General features: G+C 41.8%; 2 protein-coding genes across 2 annotated transcripts; both read left to right on the forward strand.

The window, feature by feature from the left end:
• Positions 1–598: 598 nt before the first annotated feature.
• On the forward strand, positions 599–12,658 carry ATOSA (atos homolog A; the record flags this gene model as incomplete). Its single annotated transcript, XM_083584561.1, has 6 exons — positions 599–613; positions 2,352–2,462; positions 5,402–5,560; positions 9,361–9,429; positions 10,047–10,246; positions 11,653–12,658. Coding segments are annotated over 6 exons (708 nt in total), but the record flags the coding sequence as incomplete, so codon positions are not given.
• A 3,524-nt stretch (positions 12,659–16,182) lies between these two features.
• On the forward strand, positions 16,183–25,549 carry ARPP19 (cAMP regulated phosphoprotein 19). The gene is made up of 3 exons (XM_083587116.1): positions 16,183–16,523; positions 19,138–19,260; positions 22,395–25,549. Exons 1-3 carry the CDS (start codon positions 16,479–16,481, stop codon positions 22,563–22,565), a joined length of 339 nt encoding a protein of 112 aa, XP_083443242.1. The 5' UTR covers positions 16,183–16,478; the 3' UTR covers positions 22,566–25,549.
• The last annotated feature ends 1,178 nt before the right edge of the window (positions 25,550–26,727 follow it).

A 26,727-nucleotide genomic window follows, 5' to 3' on the forward strand; every position in this document is an offset into this window, starting at 1 on the left:
ACAGATGGCTATCTGCCATATCAAATGATTTAACTCAAAAAGCAAACCAATAAATATTAATCAAACTACTGATTATATAGTAATGATTCGTCACCCATACCCCTGTGGACCACTTAAATTAAAGGTGTTGGAGGACCACTTAAATTATTTTTCCGTCTGCTGCAGCAATTGTAACACACTGTGCTATAGGCAGTATTGTTTTTAATTGCATTTTCACAAACACGACGCAGAATGTTTTACAACCATTAACCTGAATGAAGTTCACAGACCACTGGTGGTCCACATGGGCACAATTTGGGAATCCCTGTTACAGAGTTCCTTTTCAGTTCTAATGCCTGGGACAAATGTACCAGCTGGCCAGTGGTGGGAGGCTGGATACACTCTGCTTTCATTATATCCATTTGCTTCCATTATGCCCCTAAAACATTTTAAAATGTTTGCTACCAAGATTTCAAACTCTGTTAAGGTCTTATGGTCAAAACCTAAGTCTGTTTTTCTCCCCAATCTCCTTCCTTTGAGGTTCCTGAAAGAAAAACACGATCGGGATGCTTTGATTTAGATACATCATTATTACAATTGAAATGTTTGTCCTCAAAAAGGTTTGTCCTCCAAATGTTTGTCCTCCAAAAACCTTTTACAAAAAGGTTTATAATATTTGTATGTTTTTACAATGTAATCTATAACTGTGGGTGTGCATGAGAGAGTATTATGAAGAAAGCACAAATGTGCATCTTCAACAAGATCTCCTCAGACTCAGCTAATAAAATTTATTATTATTATTATTATTTAATAATAATAATAATAATTTAATGCATACAGTAACTAGCGCTGCAACCTTCTAGTTGATTTAAAATCTAGCTGGTTTAAAAACCAGCTGAATAAAAAGGTAACCCTGATTAACTGAGCAAGACATGAAATTCTTTTTAGAAAAAACTTCTAAAAGGTACAGATGTATTTATTTCAACAATATAAAGGTAAAGGTAAAGGTAAAGGTACCCCTGACCGTACGGGCCAGTCTTGACAGACTCTAGGGTTGTGCGCTCATCTCACTCTATAGGCCGGGAGCCAGCGCTGTCCGCAGACACTTCCGGGTCACGTGGCCAGCGTGACAAGCTGCATCTGGCGAGCCAGCGCAGCACACGGAACGCCGTTTACCTTCCCGCTCGTAAGCGGTCCCTATTTATCTACTTGCACCCGGGGGTGCTTTTGAACTGCTAGGTTGGCAGGCGCTGGGACCGAACGACGGGAGCGCACCCCGCCGCGGGGATTCGAACCGCCAACCATGCGATCGGCAAGTCCTAGGCGCTGAGGTTTTACCCACAGCGCCACCTGCGTCCCAGTTTCAACAATATATATACAACTTAATCACGATCACTTAGTGTATAGTCACTTAGTTACACCTATTTAATTTCTTGGCAAAAATGGTGCATTTCCCAGATTCAACAGTACGACCTGGGTACCTTGTCATTGTTTTAACTGGCAGGCTAAGACAAGTTTGTGCCTTACTTGTGTTGCTGAATGCACACAGGCCTTCTGTGGAATGCTGATGAATCCAAACATTTGGGAACTTCCCAGTGATTGCACAGAAAGATGCCTAGATGATATATGCTAGACTGTTACCTTGTGCAATGTCAAACTAGCAATTTTTCAAATCTGTGGAAGCAGAATCTATGAAAAGTGTGTGTCAAACTGACATTTTAAAGAGTAGCTTTAATTGGTGTTTACACATTCTGAAATGTACATTAGTTTAACTTCAAAGCATAAGACAGTGGAGGGGGCTGATCTGTAGTCCTCTAGGTATTGTTGAAGTACAGTTTCCACTAGCCCCCAGCTAGCATAGCCAGTGGCAAGGGATGATGGGAGTTGTAGTCCAGCAATATCTGGAGAGCCACATGTTGGTCACTCCTGGCATATGTAGTTCAAACTTGGCAGCTTTAATGCAAAATGTCTGTGTGCATATACCGTATTTTTCCGTGTATCACACGACCCCATGTATAAGACGACCCCTATTTTGGGAGCCCTCAACGGTTGTTGAGCTTCTTTTGTATATTTTCCTTTGACGATCTGGCTGATGGAACTGGTGCCGTAATACACCGCATACTGGCACTCACCAAATACTCTTCCTAAGCCAGGAAAACCGGGTAAGCAGCCTCCTCTCCGACATTTCCCTGCTACTGTCGCAGCACCAGCCCTCGCTTACTTAGCATATTAGCCCGTGTATAAGACGGCCCTCAATTTATCACAAAAAAAAAATTCAGAAAAAAAGATCGTCTTATACATGGAAAAATACGGTAACTGTGGAGGATATAAGTAGTGACTCTTGGTTTATTTTTTTAAAAAACTTTTTAAATAGCCCACGAGGGTGTATAAGGAGAGAGAGTGATCCAGATGTTCATGAGAAACCATTTCTGAGTTCCAGTGCACCACCTGTAACAAGTCTTAGCCTCCTTGGAAACTTTGAGGTATGTACATTCTCCTAAAATACTCTACTTCTTGCAATTGATGTATTGATACGCTACTACATGGGCAGGCAGATCCGGCCTAATCGCCTTCTAAATCCGGCCTTTTCTAAATCCACATTTACATGAGTAGAATGTGTCCTTTTATTTAAAATGCATCTCTGGGTTATTTGTGGGGCATAGGAATTCATTCATTCCCCCCCCCCAAATATAGTCTGCCCCCCCAAAAGGTCTGAGGGACAGTAGACCGGCCCCCTGCTGAAAAAGTTTGCTGACCCCTGCACTACTATGATAGGCCCAGTGTGATTCTCAGCACACTTAGTGCCTGTTCTTTTCATTTTCTGGTGCCAGGTACAAATGGCTTTGTACAGACTTTTTAATTAAAGATAAATGGGGTGGTTGTTTTTGGTTTTTTTGCAGATTTTTTAAAAAAATATTAATAAATATAATATGAATAGATAAGTACAGAAATATTTGTTCAGACATCTCAAAAGTTGCATGCAATAAGCACGGGTGCTCCTGCTGACATGCATGCCAAAAACCGCGCCAGAAGAGGGGCAGGGGCTCTGCATCTCAAACAGATGAATATATTTTATTTAGCCTAGCTGGAGTCATTATTTTCTAGGAATTTTCTTTTAAATGTATACGAAGTGTAAATTTCAAAACATTTTTCCAGACCCAGGTCCATTTTGAGGGGGGTATATATTGCTAGACATATCAGCATTCCACTTTGATTGATACCTGAGCTGGTTCTAGTTCTGTAATTATTTTATATATTTGTCTTAAGGTTCCTTTTGACTGGTCACTTTCTGAAATTAAAATTTCAAATCTTGTGCTTCCTCAATAGTACAAAATCTTCTTAACTGGTGGTGGCAGCAGTGGTTGTTATTTACATTTGTATACCATTGTTCATCCGAAGATCCCAAGGTGGTATTATGTGCTGCATCTACAGAATTGAATAAAGGGGTGCCTGCTGCTGCCCCATTTCATAGATTACTTGATGGTATAATTTGCCTAATGTTTATTTCATCATTGATCCTAATTTGCTTTGTCTGTTTGCCTCCCACTCTGACATGTCTCCTAAAAGGTTTTTGGGGTGGTTTTTTTTTTTTTGCATTCTTTGTTGTAGTAAACTGTGGTTTGAGATTATAGACCTGGACTATGTTTACTTTTGATCCCCACCCCCATGATGTATACCGTATTTTTCGCCCTATAGGACACACTTTTTCCCTTCCAAAAATGAAGGGGAAATGTGTGTGCATCCTATGGGGCGAATGCAGGCTTCGCGGACCTCTCCACAAGCAGCGGGAGCGCTCCCGCTGCTTGCAGAGAGTTGCCTGCGTGCTGAAGCCTGCGCGCGCTGAGCTCAGCGCGTCCAGGCTTCGCGGACCTCTCAGTAAGCAGCGGGAGCCAGCGCTGGGCTCCCACGGCTTGCAGAGAGCTGCCTGTTTGGGGGCTGGGGTCGGGGGAAGCTCGGGCGGGCCTCCCCCGCCTCAGCCCCGCGCCTGGGGGGAAATAATTTTCCCCCCTTTATTTTCCCCCAAAAAAAACTAGGTGCGCCTTATGGGACGGTGCGTCCTATAGGGCGAAAAATACGGTATATCTTGTGTGAGAGGATTTGCATTAATAATTTTAAGACCCCTTTTTTGTATTAGGCCAAAGCATATATAAATAAACCAGATTTTCTGGTGACTTAAGCATAGAAGCATTATTATAGTATTTTATTTTGGGAAAAGCCATTTCTCTTCATATTTTCTGTTGGTAGAGAGTTTGTGATGTAACTCAAGATCTTTTATCTGCCCAAATAAATTTAAGCAGAAGTTCTTGCCATTTTTTGATTAGGTTCAGCTATAACATTATGGTTAAAAATAAGACCCGGGGCATATTGCTCATTTTTTATAGCCAAAATTCTGCCAAACCCTGTTAAATTTAGTATCTTTAAGCCAATTTGAACAATTCTTCTGGGTTTTACAGAATCAATACTATACAGTGGTACCTTGGGTTAAGTACTTAATTCGTTCCGGAGGTCCGTACTAAACCTGAAACTGTTCTTAACCTGAAGCACCACTAATGGGGCCTCCTGCAGCTGCTGCGCCACCGGAGCACGATTTCTGTTCTCACCCTGAAGCAAAGTTCTTAACCTGAAGCACTATTTCTGGGTTAACAGAGTCTGTAACCTGAAGCATATGTAACCTGAAGCGCCTGTAACCCGAGGTACCACTGTATTGTCTGCCAACCGCCCAGAGCCAATGGTGGTGCAGGGGGGAAACCCCATTACACAGGCGGAAGTCCTTGGGCAGGGCTTATACTGAAAGGGCTGGTTAGATGAATCCGGCCCAATGTGTAAATTAAAAAACCCACTGACTTAAGTCAATTTAAACCAGGCATTTCAAATCAGTGCTCCAGTCAGTGTACTTCGCATGGCAGCTTGGGGTTAACTAGGTTTGTGATACATTTGCCACGTCGGGACTACAGTGGTACCTCGGGTTAAGAACTTAATTCGTTCTGGAGGTCTGTTCTTAACCTGAAGCTGTTCTTAACCTGAGGTACCACTTTAGCTAATGGGGCCTCCCGCTGCCGCCACACCGCTGGAGCACAATTTCTGTCCTCATCCTGAAGCAAAGTTCTTAACCCGAGGTACTATTTCTGGGTTAGAGGAGTCTGTAACCTGAAGCATCTGTAACCTGAGGTACCACTGTACAGCTCAGTGGTGAAGTGTTTGGTTTGCATGCAGAAGACCCCAGGTTGAAAACCTTCATCCCTAGTTAAAGAGTCCAATGGCAGGTGATGTGAAAAAGTCCAGCAGAGCTGATGCCTGTTGGTGTAGACCATACTGTTCTAGATGGGCAAGTAATCTGACCTGATAGCGGGCATCTTCCTTGTCATCCGTTTGTACACTTCATAGGTAGCTTTTTTCAACAGAGTTTTTTCCATTCTTCCAGGAGTCTGTACTGAACTATCGTTTGGATCCCCTGGGCATTGTAGATGGCTTCACAGCTGAAGTGGGAGCAAGTGGGGTCTTTTGTCCAACGCACATGACTCTTCCGGTTGAAGTTTCATTCTACAGCGTTTCTGATGACAATGCACCCTCTCCATATATGGTAAACATTTGAACGTTACAGTTAGCTATGGAAATACGTTTACATGTCTGAACTAAATCCTGATACATTTGTAAAGATAGTTGGGTTGCCTTGGATCCAAAGCATACTTCTGTTGCATGCACAGAACCACAGCTTTGGTAGCAGTTCGTTGCCAAAGGTCTGTAGTCCCTGCTGTCCCCTGTGCACACTTTTACTTTTTGAACTTTTAATGGCAGACTACGCGTTCAGCTAAGCTGGGTTTTCCTGCAATAAACACGAGACTGCAACCTAGTTCTTGCATAGTAACCACTTCCATTCATTCTTGTGTGGAATCGCAGCAGTTTAAATGCAAATGCATGATTACAGCTGTTGACACTCCCTATGTATCTCAGCATTTATACAGAAAATAAGAACCTGTTGCAACTCATTTCGGCTGATAAGGAATGATTATGGCAACAGAAACTATTGGATTATGCAGAAACGGCGAAGTTTACTGGAAGAATGAGAAATCGGGATGACAAAGTTTTTAATATTTGATTTGGAAATGCAGTAAAAATATTGTAAACATAAGAAACTGTAGAAACAGGGAAAGGAGAGTCTAAATATGATAAATGTAATAATTTGATTTTTAAGAGCTTTTTGCTTGTAAAATAAAAATTATAAATAATTTTTAAAAGATAGGAAATTATTATAATTCTTTAATCAGTGCACAGGGATGAGTTCAGCCTCTAGGTGTTAGTATCCTTTTGTACTCATTTCTGACTCATGCCTCCACCCAGGAAAACCTGGGAATTCAGCTTGGTATGGCTAAACAGTATTTATTCAAGTTAACAAACAACATCTGCATTAACAAGAGACTGGCAACGTAGACAAAATGCAAAACTGTCTACTTCCTCCATGGGTCTAGATGTGCTAGTGGCCTTTCCCATGATTAATTCAAGAATGAAGTCAGTGAGGTGGCATGCTGTCAAAAAAAAAAAAAAAAAAAAAGTCCAGTAGCACCTTATAGACCAACTAAGTTTGTTCTGGTATAAGCTTTTGTGTGCATGCACACTTCTTCAGATACATGTGTATGTACACGAAAGCTTATACCAGAACAAACTTAGTTGGTCTATAAGGTGCTACTGGACAATTTTATTATGATTATGATTATTATTTTATTTCAACTGCATCAGACCAATACAGCTACCTACTTGAATCTAGTGGCATGCTGTGTGTTTGTCAATCAATCAATCCTTTATTAGGCATAGCAAACCACACATTATAAAACAAACACCGTATACAGATTGTGGAAAATACAAATTCGGCATAACAATTTGCATAAATAATATAGTCTAACACTACTACATCACCGACCAATCAAGAACTACAAAATGTCTCTATAATGGCCCAGTCTTTCCACATGGACAGCACTCAAAAATGTAGCCACTATTAAAGTAATTTGATTATTCCTGTCCAAGAGCAGGTCCTGAACCTTTGGCGGCATAGAACCAAGCCTGTTAAGTTGTAAGGCCTCTAACAATTGTTAGAGGCTGTGTGTTTGTTCCACAAAGGTGCAAAAACTTTAGCACAGTTAACATGAACACAATGGCAAGGTGTCAGTAGTTAATGACTGCAGCCAATCGTTGGTGGCAGTAAATTTATATTCCAATCAGATTGTGGCTGCAAAGAGCCTCCTGTAGTTCATTTTGGCCTTGCAGCGTCAGCCAATCAATCAGAGAACCCAGTTGCTGGTTTGGCATACAAACGTCACATCCTAGTACTGATCTCATCCAGGTAGGATGAACTCGCTTGTTCATAATTTCAGCCGAAAGGAGTTGTAAAATATTTATTGTAAAGGTTAGCAAATCTCTCCTTCAGCAGAACTATAGCACCAAATTAGCTTTTGCTAATACGGTAATTCGCTATCGACCAATATGTAGTCTATTGTGCTAGTTTTTGATCCTAACAGGAATGTATATTCCCCAGGGATCTCACCTCTTGTGCAGCCATTTAGAATGTGTAAACTTAGCTGCCTCGAAAATTTGAAAAGGCAGGCGCTGGCATAGTTTGAATAATGGTCCTTAGATAGCCTTGGGGTCTGGTGGGCTTCTGGGCTAGATGTCTCGGGAAACCCGATTTTGCACCTGTATTTGGTTGTTAAACTGGAGTCATCTGGCCCTAGCCTTGCATTTACATTACCCACCAGCAGGAGCTTTTCCCCTGGATAATCCGAAATCAGCAACTTAACGAAGGTTTCTAATCTTTGCCACTTGCTATCGGTGTCAATATTTAAGCTCGTTGGAGGAATATAAACATTTATAAATAACACTTTAGATCTTCCCTATGATATAAGTAAGGCCATTGCTAGTTGGTGTAGGGAGGGCAGCTCATTTAGACATTGGGAAATCAAGATGCACCTTGAATTAGCTTTTAAATCTTCACAAGGAAGAAAGTGACTCCTGGTCTTGGTCTCCTTTCCTGACCAGATCTTTTACCCTGTACTTTGAGTGCCCCTTGAGCTCCGAGTGTAACAACAGACGCTTACTTTTCTTACTTGTTGAAGGTGGCTGGGGAGGAGGCACAGGTGTCCCAAGCACCCATTTGTTGGTTAACATATCATTAAGGATATGTTGCAGCTTCACCCAACTTTCAAATGAGGCTCCTTTCTATTTTGGGTGCCTTACAGTAAGACTGCAATACCAACCTCCACCATTTGGTGGCTTCTGTTTTTCTTTACAACTTTACATAACTCCTTTGGAGTTTTGCACATTTTCCTTTTCGTGGGGAAAGCATCATATGCGAAGCAGCCCTTTATATAAGCTACCAATGAACATCTTGTTTTGATAAGTTATATTCACTTGTCTCCTGTGTGTCAGCCTAACTAAATAGGTACGTATGTTCACAAAAAGAAAACACATATAGAGTACCCAAAAGTACTCTTGGTTCCCACTCCTGTGGCAGCCAAAACATCCAATATACATTACATGAACTGCTTTGGACTGAATTGAAAAGACTGTGTGGGCCCAGTTATAGCCCAGTCACCTTAGTTAGGAAAGGAAGCTATTGTGGTTGTCCTGTCTTCCTACCTGCAAATAAATGCACTGTGATTATTATCCTGTGGAATTGACACTGTTCTTTACTCCTCAAGTTAGGAGTATGCGAATGCTGTTCACCTTTGATGATCAATTTAAATGCAGATGTTGAAATAATAAATTGTCCGTCCTGAAAAGATGCTTAAAGGGGAAACTACGTACCAGAGTGAGTGAGTGAGACTAAACTGTTCTCTACAAGCCACATTTTTGTGCACTCCTAACTTAACTTTGGGATGCGGGTGGCGCTGTGGTCTAAACCACTGCGCTGCTTGGACTTGTCAATCGGAAGGTCGGCGGTTCGAGGCCCTGCGACAGGGTGAGCTCCCATTGTTTGGTCCCAGCTCCTGCCAACCTAGCAGTTCAAAAGCATGTCAAAGTGCAAATAGATAAATAGGTGCCACTCCAGTGGGAATAGAAACAGTGTTTCCGTGTGCTACTCTGGCTTTGCCAGAAGCAGCTGAGTCATGCTGGTCACATGACCCGGAAAAACTGCAGAAGCGGACAAACGCCAGCTCCCTCGGCATGTAAAGCAACATGAATGCCACAACCCCAGAGTCGTTCGCAACTGGAGTTAACTGTCAGGGGTACCTTTATCTTTACCTTTAACTTAACTGGTGAGTTACCTATGTGAAAAAACTTTTTGAAGTTTCTACTGCAGATAATTTTGAAAGTTAAACACTTTGATATACTGATGCTTACATTAAGATGCCTATTTGTAATTTTCCATTTCTTGTTTGATCCTTACAGGGTGTAATTGCTTTAGAGTCACTTGGTAAAAGGGGTTATCGGGTACCTCCTTCAGGAACGATACAAGTGGTATGTACTTTGTGACATAAGAGTTACATTAACAATTCTCTTTCCAACATACAGTGGTACCTCTAGTTATGAACTTAATGCGTTCCGGAGGTCCGTTCTTAACCTGAAACTGTTTTTAACTAGAGGCATGCTTTCGCTAATGGGGCCTCTTGCTGCTGCTGCGTCGCCGGCACACAATTTCCGTTCTCATCCTGGGGCAAAGTTCTCAACTCGAGGTAACTCTTCCAGGTTAGCGGAGTTTGTAACCTGAAGCGTTTATAACCTGAGGTGTTTGTAACTCAAGGTACCACTGTACTGCTAATCACTTGGACCTCTTGGATATGAGCTGTTAGATAGCTCCTTTCTTTGTCCAAAGGCCACAGGCTAGAAGAGCAGAAAGTATTTGGAAAGATCATATTTGAGAAGATAGCCAGCAGTTACCTAGCAACTGCAGAGGTTGTCTCAGTCACTTTTGGATAATATGGAAGGTGACTGAGAAGCTTATTAGTTCTTAGTCTCCTCTTTCCAGAAGCAATAGCTGTGTATGAAAGTGCAGTTACTGAAGACACATGAATTTTCAAATGTTTGTTGGTTCAACAGAATAGTGCCATTCTGAAACACCTGTTTGTCCTTTTCAGACCTTATTTAATCCCAACAAGACTGTGGTGAAGATGTTTGTGGTGATATATGACTTACGAGAGATGCCAGCCAATCATCAAACATTCCTACGGCAAAGAACCTTTTCTGTCCCTGTGAGACGAGAAACAAAGAGAAGCATTAATAAAGAAAATATTCGACATACTGAAGAACGACTACTACGCTACCTCATTCATCTGAGGTAAGGCTGCTGAGCAAAGGGCTGGATCCAACGTTATCTTCTTGTTAATGCAAGGGCTGTTGCACTAGTGGACCGGGGGGTTGGGGGTTGAATATTACGCAGTAGAGCAGTCCAGCACTGCAGCTGTGCTAGTGGAAACTTGCTATGCAACAGATTGGGCAAAGTTAACAGCAGCCTGCTTAGGCATCCTCTTTGCAACCACATCCTGCTGGTGCAAAGCATGTCACCAGCGGAAAAAATACCCTACTAAGTGATTTTGACTTAGTGCTATGTTGGATATATCCCAATGTTCTTATGTGTTACTTAGTGCAGATAATTCTTTGAATCAAAACAACAGCTTGTTTTTTTTTAATTAGTGCTGAAAAATCTTTTGGAAAAAGGCACAGGAACCCTGTTAACTGTCCTTTTCTTATGCAGATAAAAAGTCAAATGGGCCACATGTATTGGTTTTTCATTCTTTGCTCCAACAATAGATTTGAAACAAGTGACTCAAGTTTTAGTTGCTGAAACCATACACATTCTCTCCCAAACAAATGAAGTCATACAACTCTAAACTGCTTTGTGGCAGCATCTGTTTAGAAGGCCCTAATTAAAGTTGTGTCAGCGCTTCCATTGTGAAAGCCCCTTAGCAAGAGGTTGTCAGCAGAAACATTTGCCTAGGGCTGAAACTTGCCATTCAGACTTTTAAAAAACAAAAGCAGTCCTTTAAAACCTAAGGGTCAGTTTGCTTTTTCATTTTTTCATGTCCATGTTTGTGTGTTCATCAAAACTCCTGTAGGTTTTGGCAGGTTGCTTTTGTACTTTGTGCCTATGTGACTGAAAACATAACCTATAATTTTCTCTTGTGAGATGGATAACATTCTGCTGATACGCAAACCATAGCTGTTTGTCTAGAGACTAGCCAGCTTCTGTAAGATTTTTAAACAAGCTCATGCCCAGACTTAGCTTAGATCCTTTAACACTTTTTCTTGGCATGTTCCAAGAGGATGTTAATCTGAGAGATATGCTCAGTTTTGCAGTAAAGATTTATCTTGTTTTCTCATTGGCTTTGAAAGAATGAGATACAGGCTATAAAAATATCAAACAAATAGGCTCATCACCCTAAATATATGCACTAATGTGTTCTGATTCAATAATGTGCCATAAACATAATTGAAAATTGCAGTCACTGTTTCATCTGTTCTTCCTACTTCAAATAAAATGTCTCAGTCTGATCCTTAGAGTACAAGCCTCAAGCAGTGGTTATATAAGGATAAATGGGAAAACACCTACTTCCTTTTGAACTAGATAAAAAGTAACAGTTTAGACTATTGAAGAAATTTCTTCTCCAAGCTTCGTTCTTCTGTGACATTTCTTACATGTGCTTTACATTCAGCAGTGACTAATACTGACATCTGTTCTCCTAGGTTCCAGAGTTCTAAGTCTGGAAAGATCTACCTCTACAGAGATGTAAGACTCCTGTTCTCTCGAAAATCCATGGAAGTTGACAGTGGCGCTGCATATGAACTCAAATCTTACACTGAATCTCCAACAAACCCTCAGTTTTCTCCCCGGTGTTAGCAAGATGCAACAATGAAAAGTATTTGCTCAGTTACCAGATTACTATTTAATAAGATGAACAATTGGCATAAACTAAACTGTTTAAAAGTGAAGAAAGTGAGGTGGTGGTCAAATGAGAGTCAAAGCTCTTCTAGGCTCTTGGACCAGTTTTTAAAAACGCTTCTGGAATGAGCTTTGTGTATTCCAAGTAGACTGGAACATACTTAGTCCTAATCTTTTTATACTGGTTATAAACCACTTCATTGGACGTGTTGCAATAGCAGATTCCCAAATTAGTTTAGTGTTTACACCTTATTTTATTTTTTGGTTATTTAATATTTAATGTTTCTTTTACTTAAGTGATGTTTGTCTTTACTGTTCTAATGTAGCACAAATCCTATGTAAAATCATACTACGTATTTTTGACATTATTATTGAAATCTGAAATATATACAGAAGTCTTTACTTTGTGTGATGTGTTTTTAAGTGATACGTAAGCTGCTTAAAATAAGGATGGGATTTTGAACTTCCATTGCATTATCATACTATGCAAGCATGTAGGGCAGGATGGGTTGTGTATTCCCCCCCCCCCCATATTGCTAATTCCCCACCCCCACCCCATGATAACACATGAAACCATACTTCAGAACTGTGGGACTACTCATTCAAATCATGGACCCAACCTATAATAGCACCCATTTCCCTCCTAAAAGACCCCTCATCAAAGCCTTTCACATTGTTCTAATCAGTATCAAAATTTTACATAACACTGCTGTCCCATACCTGACTTTCTCAGACTGTGTTTTTTTTAAAAAAAGATGTACTGTGAAAACAAAGTAGTATTTATATCTTAAATATATGTGAAAACAGCAACTTTTGTATTGGTTTTATTTTGAGATGGTCTTTGTGCTCTTAATAGGGTTTTGTTTTTGTCCACTATAGGCCACTAGCTGAGTCTAGAACAGAGGTGGGGGATTGGAGGTAGCCAGCGGCAGTGCTATTTTTCCAGAAAAAGAGGTGCCGGAACCCACCTAAGAGGTGCTGGAACTGACTTCCTGTGAGTTCTGGCTGAAAAAAAAAAGCCCTGGCCGGTGGGCTGTATCCAGACCTTTCCCAGCACCCATGGACAACTTTGATGGGTGGGATTGCCCACCCTTCAGTCACCTGACATCACCTGACTTCAGGTGAAGCCTTTTCCTTTGCCAGCATAAATCAGAAGAATGTAAGAATAGCCTGTTGGATCAGGCCAGTGGCGCATCTAGTCCAGTTAGATGTCTGTGGGAAACCAGCAAGTAGACATCTGTTTGGCCACTGTGAGAATCAAACCATGGAGGAAAAGGAGGACAAAGGAATCCTTTCCCTGCAGGGCTTACAATAAATGCCACTGTGGGAACTCCATAGTGCAGTCAGTCTCTCTGAAGCTTGCTGTAAGTGCTGGTCAAACAATTGTTTCCTGGAAACCATGCAGGAGCACACTTTGATGCTCCTGATTGTTCCCTGGCAGGTAAGGTTTGCTGCAAGCACCAATCCATTGACCAGCACTTACAGCAAGCATTTTGAGGCTCCTCTTTGTTGGGTGCGGTTTTGGGAAAACAACATTGCAGGTCAAATATGAATCCCTGCTGGGCCTAACTTGGCCTGTAGTTCATAGGTTCCCCAAAGCTGCTCTAGAAAGTCATCCCTTTTATTGTACCTTGAAATAATTGAAACAATTCACTCACCAATCTCCAAGACACTAGGATCTCCTTCCATCTTCCCCCACAAGAAACTCCAGCAAAGCAGTTTCTAATACTGGCAAATAAATGTTCAGACATTCCAACACAATAAAGGGCATTGTGGGATATTGCTTGTGTGCAACAGTTCCACAAAATTAGGATTCTGAGTATTTGGAGGGGGAGATATTTTTGAAAAGGGAGTGAGAAATCACCATGAATTTTGTGGTTGCAGTTGTATGGATTGTGAGGATTCTCCAGAAAATACGTACAGTATTCCAGAGTGTGGAGCTGGTTAAGGAAACTGCAACAGATTATAAGCCAGTACCTCCAAAGAACTTGAGTCCTGTGGTGCTAGAACTGTGGCAGGAACAAAAACCAGAAATGTCATATGCAGAAAAAAACTGAATTCTTCAAGTAAATCATTCAACCCAAATACCTTCTACAGATTCAAGATGGCTTTGAAACCTTTCTGAGTTCAATAAACTGTTTGAAAAATAGCTTGCTGATAGGCCAATGATTTAACCATCAGTTAGTAGCAAAGGCTTTTTGTGTGTGTTGTATTAATGTCATTTAAATTTATTGGAAAATGCCCCATTGGTCTCAACAAACAATTACACAAAGGTAAACTCAAGGTTGTTACACTTTTACCAACTGTAGCTCCGTACTTGTGAAAGTTGGTTTCTGCTCATGTAACAGAACTTCCCTTTCTTGTCCTCTGTGCCCCCAAATCTGACTCCTAAGAGTCTCCCAGCCCTCTGGAGCAGATTAGAGGAGTGGGGAAGGCTGCAGAATCTATTCTGCTAATAGTGTCTGTTCCATTGGCAGACAGACATTGTTGCATTTCACTCATAGCAATCTGCGTGCAGCCGCCCATGACCATAAACTGGTTCTTCCTTTTGGGGTTTTGCAATACATATAAAGAAATAACCAAGCTGGCATCATAAGCTACTGCATACAAACAGCTCACCATGTGGCAACTGCTCACTAAGCACATTACTTTAAATTTGCCTCCACATGAAAGCTGTAATAGTACCAACTGGCCTAAGAGTGTCTTTCATCTTTGTTAACTGCAGCTACCACACCCATATCTGAAATTAGGGCAATTTGAGGTTCTAGGTCAGGGGTGTGACTTCAGCAGTCCTGAAAATCAACACATCTCAATTTAGAACTGAAGCACTGCTTTGATACCAAAGGGTGTTACTCCTTTGGACAAGTTATTAAATTTCTCCACAGCCCTGTAAACACAACCACCAAGGGGCTCCCTTAGATGCTCATGTTACGCTAATTTTGAAGGGTTTTTGGTTTCCTCCTCCTAGACTACTTATGAGACTGGCCTGGTTCACACACCATATTGAACCAGTTAAACTATGGTTTAATATGGACAAGCAGATGTGCAATTGCAGCCACTTCATTCCTCCCCTACTGCCAAGGGAAGAAACAAGCCATATTCTGGCTTGTCATTACATGGAACCTGGGCTTATGATTTGTTTCTCTTAGAACAAACCACAAGTGGAAGTGAATGTATGTTTACTGAGTAACAAGCCATGCAATGTTTTTTCTGCCTTCCCAGTAGAGGAATAGCAATAGCAGGGGAGGAATAAAGTGCTGCAATTCCAGCAGCCTGCACTAGCATGATTTATTTTTACTATGGCGGAGGTTCGGCCCTCAGAACCCCACTTGAAATGGCGCAACTTCTTCTCAAAGGGTTCAGTGGTGTTGCAAGGCCAGCTCCTCACCCACAAAGTGGTTGTAAGCGTTCTTTTAGGCAGGGAGCGGGGAAGCAAACTCCTTGAGGCTGCTGCTGTTTTTCATCCTCTGCCGGCCAATGGATGGAGCCAAGCTGGGCTGGCTCAGTCGGTAGCGCATGAGACTCTTAATCTCAGGGTCCTGGGTTTGAGTCCCATGTCGGGCAAAAATATCCCTGCATCCCAGTGGGTTGAACTAGATGACTCGCGCAGTCCCTTCCAACTCTACAAGTTAGGATTATGCTGAACTGAACGGAGTTTTGTTGTTGTTTAGTCGTGTCCGACTCTTCGTGACCCCATGGACCAGAGCACGCCAGGCACTTCTGTCTTCCACTGCCTCCCACAGTTTGGTCAAACTCATGCTGGTAGCTTCGAGAACACTGTCCAACCATCTCATCCTCTGTTGTCCCCTTCTCCTTGTGCCCTCAGTCTTTCCCAACATCAGGGTCTTTTCCAGGGAGTTTTCTCATGAGGTGGCCAAAGTATTGGAGTCTCAGCTTCAGGATCTGTCCTTCCAGTGAGCACTCAGGGCTGATTTCCTGAAGAATGGATAGGTTTGATCTTCTTGCAGTCCATGGGACTCTCAAGAGTCTCCTCCAACACCATAATTCAAAAGCATCAATTCTTTGGCGATCAGCCTGCTTTATGGTCCAGCTCTCACTTCCATACCTCACTTCTGGGAAAACCATAGCTTTAACTATACGGTCCTTTCCTGGCAAGGTGATGTTTCTGCTTTTTAAGATGCTGTCTAGGTTTGTCATTGCTTTTCTCCCAAGAACGGAGTTTACTCCCGTGTAATTGGGGTTAGGACGGCACCCTTCTTCTCAACACCCGCGTCTACATTAGAGGAGAGCTGCCGAGAACATCAAGCTCAGCCCCAAGCACCAATAAACTACATCTCCCAGAATGCCACAGCGGACGAGCGGGATCCCATAGGGGAGCGCAATGTGACGCACGCAAGCGGCAAGCTGTGATCCTCCTGCGAGAGAGCCGCATATCCCGCGCCTGCCCTTCTCCGGCCTCATCCACTTGCTCTGCAGCGGGGCGGCAGGGTAGCGGGGCAACCCGGAACGCGAGCAGAAATTTGAGCCTGCCGGCTCGCCGTCGTCCGCGGGCGGCCATCTTGTGCGCGGTTGTGGTACCACCAGCAGGAGCAGCAGCAGCAGCAGCAGCTGATCGCCGGCTCCAGGCCTTTCTCCTCCGGTGGGTTGCTGCCGCGGTTGTGTGGAAGCCATGTCTGCGGAGAGCCCGGAGCCCGCTTCGGCGGAGGAGCAGAAGGTGAGGCGTTGCTTTGCCGGGCCTGAAGCGGTGCGAGAGGGAAGGAGAGCATCTCAGGCGCCATGTCCGGAGCCGGCGGAGGCAGCTTAGGCCGCGACTTGGCTGAGGGGGAAAGTTTAGTCAGGGGAGTCCTCCCCTCACACACCGGCTTGCCTTCGTTTCTCGGCCCTAATTCTTTTATCGGGGGCTTAGAGGGACGGTTCCTGAGAGAAGCTTTGGTTCACCTCAGCCGCCTGGCGCGCGCGCGCGTTATATGGCGCAAAGTCTAGGGAAAGGCCTCTCTGTGTATATGTATGTGAGCTGCTACTTTCCGTGGTGGATGCGAGTGTGGGTATCCCTGCCGTCGCCTCAAGAGCCTCCCTTCCCGCTCCTGGCAGGCGAGTTTCCCTCCTTCGTGGAGAAACGGCCGCAGCAGGAGCCACAAAACTTTGCGCTGGGCGGGCGAAAGCTGAGGGGCGCCGCCGAGGCGTTTTGTTCCGCAGCGCGTGTGGTGGCGGCGCCACTTTCCCCTCACGTTTGTTATTATTATTATTATTACTATTATTATTTATTTATTCTTTCCCTTGGTCCGCGGGGACGGTGTGCTTCCCCGACGCCGGCGAGATAGGGCGGGCTGATGAGGCCTCCGGGTCGCCTTGCCCCCATTCGCTGTGTCGAACTTGCAGGGAGGGAGCCCGGGGTGGGCGTGCCCGCCGCCGAGGGCGCAAGCGCCTCCTTGGGCCCGTATTGTCTGGTTTGCAGCAAGCCGGGGAAAGCGCGGCGTGAATGTGACGACATCGGCCCCTCATCACGCTCGCTCGCTCCCCCGCAACGTGCAGCGTGGAGGCCGCGTGCGCGGCTCGTGAGCCCCCTTAGCCCGCCTCGCTTCAAGCCCAGCTTGGAAAACACGCCATGGGTGTAAATCTCGTTTTTTTGTTAATTGCCAGCATTCTCTTTGGTATATACCAGTGATGGCCAAACTTGGCCCTCCAGCTGTTTTGGAACTACAATTCCCATCATCCCTCACCACTGGTCCTGTTAGCTAGGGATGATGGGAGTTGTAGTCCAACAACAGCTGGAGGGCCAAGTTTGGCCATCGCTGGTATATATGAAAGAGGCAGGCTTTGATGCTGCTTTAGTGCAGTAAAGAAGCTGTAATGGACAGGTTTTCTGCTTTAGTCCAGTGTTCTAAAACTTGGGTCTCCAGCTGTTTTTTGACTACAATTCCCATCATCCCTGACCACTGGTCCTAGCTAGGGATGGTGGGAGTTGTAGTCCCAAAAAAACAGTTGGATTGCCAGGTTTGGGAAACACTGCTTTAGCCTATAAAGAACAAAAATTAGGGTCAATATGCCATTTCTACTCGGGCATACCTGGGAGTATTAAACTTGGTGTGATTTTCTGAGGAAATATGTGTAGGATTGGGCTGAAAGTGCATTGGAGAGGGGAGACCTTGTAACTCGCTGTAATTTTTTTTTGTTCTGAACTGGCCTGCATTGAAGAAGTCTTACCATGGGATATAAAGTTGTTTGTTGGTCTGGGTTCTTTTTAAGAGTTATGTATTATAAGTCTAAAACAATTAACTGTTTTTGCATTTTGTTTACTGACTTTTAATAAAAACAATATCTTCACACATGCAACTTGAAGATACTTTAACCCAGGCTTCCTCAAACTCAGCCCTCCAGTGGTCAGGAATTATGGGAATTTTTAGTCTCAAAACATCTGGAGGGCCGAGTTTAAGGAAGCCTGCTTTAACCCAATAAATCAGTAGATTCTAAGCACACCTGCATGGTTTGGATTGTGTCCTTATTATTCCATGTGTTCATATCAGCGCCATTTATATTACAGGAGGTCATTATCAGAGTGAAGCTTTGGAACTGAATTGAAAACTACTGTCCAGCATCTGTTTGTTATCTGAGGGGGCAGCACATGGATATTCTGATGCTTTTCTGTTACTGGCCACATAATCCCAGGTTGTGGCTCATGTTGATTCCTCAAATAGCAGACAATAAATGTAGGCTGGGTGCAAATAACTTGTGACCTACAAAGCTGTATTATAGCTTGTTTGACAACCCCTATGTTTGCAGACCAAGGTTATTGTACCTCTCGTAGGCTGCAGAAGAGCTACATGCGTGTCAGTAGAAGGGCTATTAGCCGGGTTCTGAGTCCACTTGCAGTGCCTTTTACTCTTTCTCTGGAGTGAGGGAAGAGGCAAAGTATTATTGAAATACTGAACCTTTGTGTGTGGTTGTAATTGTAAGCTGCTTTGAGAACCATTCTTGGCTGAGAAATGGGGTATACATCTTTTGAAGGGTTATTCAGCTGGGTGGATCACAAAATATACAGGTCTAATCTCTAGGTGTTCATGCATTTTTACCCAACTTAAAAGGTAGCAGTGTACATATTTTTGTAAAATGGGCAGTAACCCTGGTATTACTCAGTTGGTGAAAACAGTTATTAAGTGTGGTATATGTTGGATGTGAAAATTGATAGGGCTAATCACATCATATTGCTGGTGGGGGGGATTAGCCAATAAAAGTTGAATATTTAAAGATGGGCATTTTGTGAAATTGCAAGATGATTCAGAGGAAGGCATAATTAATGTAGTAGAAATACTAATTCCTTGTGTTTTCAGGAAATGGAAGACAAGGTGATTAGTCCTGAGAAAGCTGAAGAAGCAAAGTTGAAGGCCAGATATCCTCATCTGGGACAAAAGCCTGGGGGCTCAGATTTCTTGAGAAAGCGGCTCCAGAAAGGAGTGAGTAAGCTTGAACCATGTGTAGTTAGTCCGTTTAAGCAAGTAAAGCCTTTTAATCTGTCTGCTTGCAATGATGCCAGTTTTGCTCATATGGATGAGAAGTTTGCTTTGAAACCAACACCTCAATCGTACTTTCTGGGCAGTAAAGGCCTATCTATTTCAGTTGTGATTCAGTGAAAGCATACTTCACTTCATATCAGAGCCCACAAACGGTGCATGGTGCTTTCTAAATTGACATTTTCCCTCCAATCTCTGTGTGTTTTTAAAAGTAGGCATTCTTCACACTTTGCTTAAAAGAGCTGTGAAAATACGTTGCGTGAATTACTTGTTTCTTCAAGAACACACAGTTTAATAAAAAGCAAATGTAACTGTTGATCCAGAAGAAAATAAAAACCAGCATCCACAGTTGGGCAGTACCATTATTGGGACCAAGGCATCTCTGCCTTGGTTCGCCTCAGTCCCCACCATTGACATTTACCCTTGGGCTGTACCTGGCAGTGCCTTGTGTTCTCCCTCTACATGTGAGGTGTGCAAGGCAGCATTAACCCTCACACACCTGCAGCGGCAGATCAGGCATCCAGCAAACAGCCTCTTTACATTGGAGCGTGTTTTGGTGTTGCAAGCCAGCTGATTTGCAGGGCAGAGCATCAGTAAAAGAGTAATGTATTTTAGTGCAAGCTGCCCAGCAAGCATCGCAGAAGTACCAGCCAGCCAGATGGAAATGTTAGGCGCCAAATGTGGCTACCAGACATCTCCACTTGCTCACAAAAGGCCAGATGCCAATCGTGAAATGTGACTGGTGCCTGCTTAGTTTCAAACACTGAGTTACATTAACTTGAAAACTAAAATTGGTCCATTGGTACAGATTCTCCTTTAGTTTTAAAGACTTAATAAGGCTTTAGGGAACACAGAGTATTTTGTGGCCTACTTGGTTGTGAAGGTGGGGATTGTTAAACTGGAACAGTGAAAGCATACATGCTCAAGTGTTCACGTACTCTATATTAGTGATCATTTATTTAAATTATATATGAACTTTTTGTCCTGTCTCTCTGCAAAAAAAATTAACAGGCATAAAGCAAATGTGTAAAGCAAATATTTATAAACCACAAATGGGCAGCAGTACTAAAAGTGACATTAATATTGTGGTGGACAATGCCTTAGCAATACTGTGAATTTTTAAAAAGGCTTTCTGAAATTAGAACATTATATAGCATTTTTCAAAAGGTCTGGCAAGTACTCTTGTTTTCCATCACCAAGAAATTTACTACACAGCCCTAACAACCCCTTAAGATTAGATTGTATTTAACTTGCTACAGGATAACCTTTCAGATGAGAGGGACCTCTTTATGCATCTTTTCACGTGAAACTGAAATAACCGCCAAGGCCTCGACTAGTAACTCAGTAGTTCTGAAAGTTATTTCCAACATTTCGTGATTGTATTGAGAGTTGACTGCAGAGTCCTGCTTTTATCAAGTAACCAAGTTTTGAAGGGGAGTATAGCTGCTATATCCAGAGTGTTATGGAAGTGGCTTTTACCTATACAATATAGTATACACCAGAATAGTTTTTTAACTTTATAACCATCACTGGTGCCAGCTAGTGTTTAAGCCACCGTCTGGTAATGACAAATGGGGATTTCACTGGGGGTATTAATATGAGGTGTGAACATATTTTTCTGTGCGCTAATTCTTCAAATTTATATTTTTTGTACCTGGACACATTGCAATTAAGAAAATATGCCATATAGAACTTTATGAAGACTGGGAATAGATAGAAACATTTGAGTAAGCAATTAAACATTGCCAACTTCCTTTCCCCCAGTTTATATAAATAAGAACATATTTAATCACATTGGGTTGAAAGCAAATATTAAACAGAGCAAAGTGTGAAAAAAAATTAACAGAAAATAAACCAAATATGTTTTCTAAAATATATTGGATTATATCTAATTTAAAATGAGCAGAAGATAATAAATCACGGTAGAACCATGGTAGAACCAAGAAATGCAATGTAACATTCCAGTGAGCGTAGTGTCTGAGCAGGAATTCAAAACTTCATCTCTCTGGTTCAGAAATGGGGAGCCTGTGACCCTCTGGACTCCAGCTATCATTAGCCTCAGTAAGCATGGCCAATCGTCAGGGACCTGTAGTCTAGAAACATACTTGCTGTAGTCATATCTCAATACTAACCCCTTCACCACCAGGACTGTCTGAAATATAAACAAATGTAGAAAGCGTAGAAGACGACTTGTTAACCCCGGAAAAGAGGTTAAAAAGCCGGGGGTCATCTTATACGCTGGGTATGGGCGGCGCAGAGCAGAGCCGCTCCCCCCCTGCAGCGGCAGTGGGCTCTGCTCCGCGCCGGAAGAGAGCAGCCTGGCATGGAGCCTGCTCACTGCTGCTTTGGAAGCAGCAGCAGGGGCGGCGGGCTCCGCTCTGCGCCGGGCGGTTTTCTCCCGGCTCGGAGCTGCCCAGCGTATTAGGCAACTGGGCTTATAAGAAGAACCCCCAAACTGCAGCTGCCAATCTACGGTAGTATAATCTGTCTTAAAAGTGTGGACGTGCCAATTAAGAGAAGCCTATTTTGTAATGCTTTACACCTTTACTAATAGACAATAATTTCACTTGTTGATGGCAATAAAATGCTAGCAATAAATGTAACCCATAATATTCTTTGAATATTATTTCTATTTATAATTCTGCAAGGCTGAAATAGTTTTATTCAGACTTTGCTCTGTTTGTTCATAGGTGCTAATTACTCACATGGCTGCAATATAAAGACGCCTGTCTTGTTCATTAAGATAGATAACATGCTTTAAGCAATATTCTTAAACTTCCCTAGCCTTTACATATCTGGTCTTGGACTAACAGGCTACATTTGATGGGTCATAACTATTTGATCGGGTATAAGCTTAGTTTTTCTGTCTCAACTTAAATAAAACCTGCTTGAGGGTTTTCCACAGGCATCTTGTTGACCACTGCGAGAACAGGATGCTGCACTAGATGGCCTGATCCAGCAGGCTGTTCTTACAGTAAGCCCAAAATGTCGCACAGTTAGGCGATTCTTGGGGAAAGTAGTATATTTAGTGTTTGTTTCTGTTGTACTCAGTTCACCGATTCTTTCTTGCCTTACAGCAAAAGTACTTTGATTCTGGGGATTACAATATGGCTAAAGCAAAGATGAAGAATAAGCAACTCCCTACTGCAGCTCCTGATAAGACCGAAGTTACAGGTGACCACATTCCCACTCCACAGGACCTTCCACAGCGGAAACCCTCTCTTGTTGCTAGCAAGCTGGCTGGCTGAACTGCATGAATCTTCTCATTCCCTTAATATTTCCTTAATAGTTACTTCTCACATTTTTTGTTTCCACTAAGTCATTGACTGACCGCTTTGCAGGTAGTGGTAGCTTGTGCTGCTATTGTAAGAGAGTCCTGTTAAGAATTAAGTTGTGTAGTCCATGGAAGAATTGAGAACAATGCACTGATTTTAAAAAAAGGACACGTTTTGTTAGAGCAATGTAAAGTAATCTACTTGAAAAATGTACATATTACCTATTTGCTAGTGTAGGGCTGGTTCCAGCAAGTGACATAGCAGGTTTGACAATTTTTTTTATGTTTCTGCTTTCTTTAGTTCACCTTAGTTACAGCATAGTATGTTTCTATTGAATACAACCACCTGTTGTGTTTCTTGTGTTTGGTTTTGTAAACTAGAGGTTTTAGACCGCAAGTTGCTAGAAGGTAAAGCATGTATTTAAAAAAAAAAGAAAAAAGAGATGGGGCTCTGATTTAATTTGTGTATCTGCTCTTGAACTTGAATGGCCTTAAACCTACTTCAGCTTTAACAATAGATTTTTTACTTGGGCAATATTTGCTCATTTTGGTGTAATTCTTGTAAAACTCGTGCTTATCGACAACTGCCTGTTGAAGCTGGTATTCCTTTTGGTCCTGTAGTGTAGAACACATTTTTGAAGTGAATGAAGTGTGCATGTGCATAGACTGAATTCACTTTTGTGCCATTTCTGTAAATAAGATGGTTTTGCACAACTTTTGCAAATATCTGTTAACTTTACATTTTAAAAAAATGTGCCAACTGGAAGCACAAATAATTCTGTACCTTTGAAAGTCATAATCCTCATTTGAGTCAAACTATGTTACTGAAAATAGCAGACTTCTGCGTTTAAAATCTGGAAATCACTTAAAGAACTATAATAGAAAGGCTTTGCTAGTATATCCTTTCTCTGTGTCAACAGTAACCTACAGTGATTAGTCTAAATATATACTATAGATACAAAACACTTTAGCTAGTATACCTTAAGGCAAAGTACTTCAAGGGGGCTAAATTAGTTTAAAGGCAAGTATATCACATTAAGCAACTTGTAGATAACTAGGGTATTCCAAAGCTACTACAACATCTGCATCTTTTAAAATCTATGCAGGATATTTTGGAATGTGAAAATATGGGTATATTTTGATGCTATTAGAGGTCTCTGACACATAAAGAACATCTAATTCAGTAGTTAAGTAATCCATACATTTGGATTGGGAAGTGCTAGTTAATTATTTTTTTTACATATATTGTAGTGATTCATGATAAACATTCTGAGTCTTTATTTGTCAGAGTATGTTATCAATACTACAGCAGGAGTGGTTCAGTGAATTGACCTATTTGTCTTGCATATTGGATAGAAATGACAGTTCAAGCTAGTTAACATCTATGGTGGTATTTTTGTCTGTGCTAAAGGAATTTCATATTCTTTTTGCCTGACACCTTCACTGTAAAAGAAACAAGACTCTGACGGCTTCTTCCAAGAGGATTCTTTGGGGGGGAGGGGGAAAGTTGTCAAAAGAGCTTACCTTTTTTGTTTTCCAAAGCCCCCACCCTTTAAAAAGCAAATTTGAGACAATATAGCAAATAATATAATCATGTTAGTTCTGACCTATAATACTAATCAAGAGACCTGGTTTCAAAGGTACTGATTACTACTAACTCCCATTGTCTTCATCTCTCTCTTAATTTTTTTTTTTAAAAATCTTAACCTTGTTTCTGTATCAAAATTGGATATATTAAAATATTTGGGTGATAGGTTTAGATATACTGGAGATTAGGGCTGTTTTTTCATTATCTGTTCTGTCTTAAATGAGGAAAATACTTGCAAAGTCTCTAGCATATCAGTTTTTGTCTATGGGAAGTAATTCAGTAATTGGTTGTATCTAATTTTGATTTCCTCTCCCTGTAACATAAATATATTCACTGAAACAGACTTAATAGCGAAGTTAATACCTTGTTATTAGTGAAGTGAAGTTGAGGAGAACAGCCCTCTGTTTAATTCAAGAGGAACAAGGTAACATTAAGTGGCTTTTTATTGAAGGTTGCTAATGTACATTCACAATTTATTTTTGTAGAAGTAAGTAAAAGCTAGGCTTTCTGAAAAGTGACTGGCCTAAAAGTAGTAGTTCTGAACAGCAAATGACTTGGAATATTTCCTAGTTGCTACTACACCACAGATCATAGTTAGATGAGCTGGTTTGACATATAGGGAGGTATAAATAGCCATGTAAATCTAAACATTCCATTCCCCCAGTTACAGTTTGCTATTTTATATTATTGTTGTGACTGTGCAAATTTTCCGTGTCCACCAATGAATTAAAATGTTAAAGACTGTAAAGAGAACATAAGCTGGTGATCCATAAGAATATATACTACAGTACCAACCAGTTCAGTCTGATGTTGGACCTGTGTCTCTGGATAAACCTCAACTGAAGATAGTTTGATCATCTATGCTGTGAAGGAGACAAGGAGCTAGATCAACAATCATTTTATAGAAGAGCAAGTGGATTACTAACTTTCAACTCTTAAGCTTACTCCAACAAGATAAAGCTGTAAAACTTGTGTACATACTGTATAATATGAGTTTTACTATTTGATAAAATGACCTTTTTCAGAGATCTATCTGCACTATAGTCTAGCAATCGATCAGCTTTATGCAGTGATTAGTAGTGCTCGAGTACGTCTATAATGAAGACAGTATGTTGTAACCCCCAAACTCTTCCCAGTAGTTAACTAGTGGAGTAATTAAGTGATTCAGAAGTGTTCTTCCCCTCACTCCCATCCCATCCATTCATTATTCATTGTCATAGGAGAGTGTGTGTGCAGAGGCCACAAAGAACTGTTTGGTTTGATATATTCCTTAATGCATTTTTGATGCTGAAGTGGTGAAAATTTTAGTTGCTCCTTACCAACATCCACCTTGTATAGTATGCATAATAAATTCATCTAATTAGTTTTCATCGCTCTGTAGAAGTTTGTCTGGTCTCTTACTGTGTTTATCTCCACAACTCATTTAATCTTTTAGCTTAAAAAGTCCCAGTAGAACTTGCTTTGCACTTCTATGACTAGGCCTGTTTTTGTAGTGTATGTACAACTACAAAAATATAACATACTTTATTGTAACTACCTTTATATACATCAGTACCTATTTTTCTAATAACAGTATTAAAGCTTATTGTTTGACTTTAATTCCATAATAGGCTTGTTTCTATGCTTATGAGATGTAAGTGTTGTTTGTGGTAATTAACCTGAACTTTAACTGAACAGTAATAACCTTCAGATGGGATTCTTATTATAGGGTCTAAAGCAGGAGCTGGAGAAGCCCTTTAATGCCTAGTCAATCTGGTGTTTTCTAATACAAAAACCAAGGTGCCCAACAACCTCTAGCATACAACTTGGCTGGAAGTTTATCGATGACCAAGACTGCCTTAGAATGCAAACATCTGCAAACTGCAGCTTCAGCTCACAATTGAAGAACATAATCCAACCTGCGTTCTATCTGTCCTGTCTTGTCTACTTTGACTGGTAGCGACTGTTATATTTTTACTGGGCACAATGGCCTTTGAACCTGGAACTTGCATTCAAAGCATGAAAGCAACTGCACATTTTCTCTGCCACGCTGAACGCATTTCATCTCCTGCGCCTTCCGGTCTATCAGTTGTTTACAATGGAACTTAGGTTTGTAAGGCAATTTGAGTAATGTCCAGCTGGGCTGCCCAATGATTGCCTATTTCTTTAATAAATTGTATTGGTCAACCAAATACAGGTTATAGCCCTGAATAGTAGATATACCATTATGAAGAAATATGGCAGCCCGCCCTTACCTTATGCCACAATGGCTCTATTCTACCTCCACTGTTGGGAATCAGTATGTCTCTGAATACCAGTTGCTGAGAATCACAAGGAGAGTGCTGTTGTACTTGGGGTCCTGCTCGCAGGCATCTGGTTGGCCACTGAGAACAGAATGCTGGCCTTGATGTGCCTTTGGTCTGATCCAGCAGGCTTATTGTGTTCTAAACTGGGTCAATGACACCTTCCCCAGCAGAGGCTATTGCAGAGGCTGAGACACCTGTATGAGATGCTTAGTGCCCACAGTCTTGCACACACTCATGCTGCCAACTGAGTGATTGATCTCTCA

The sequence above is a fragment of the Podarcis filfolensis genome (assembly GCF_964270895.1).
Source record: "Podarcis filfolensis genome assembly, chromosome: 14".
NCBI classification, from domain to species: Eukaryota; Metazoa; Chordata; class Lepidosauria; order Squamata; family Lacertidae; genus Podarcis; species Podarcis filfolensis.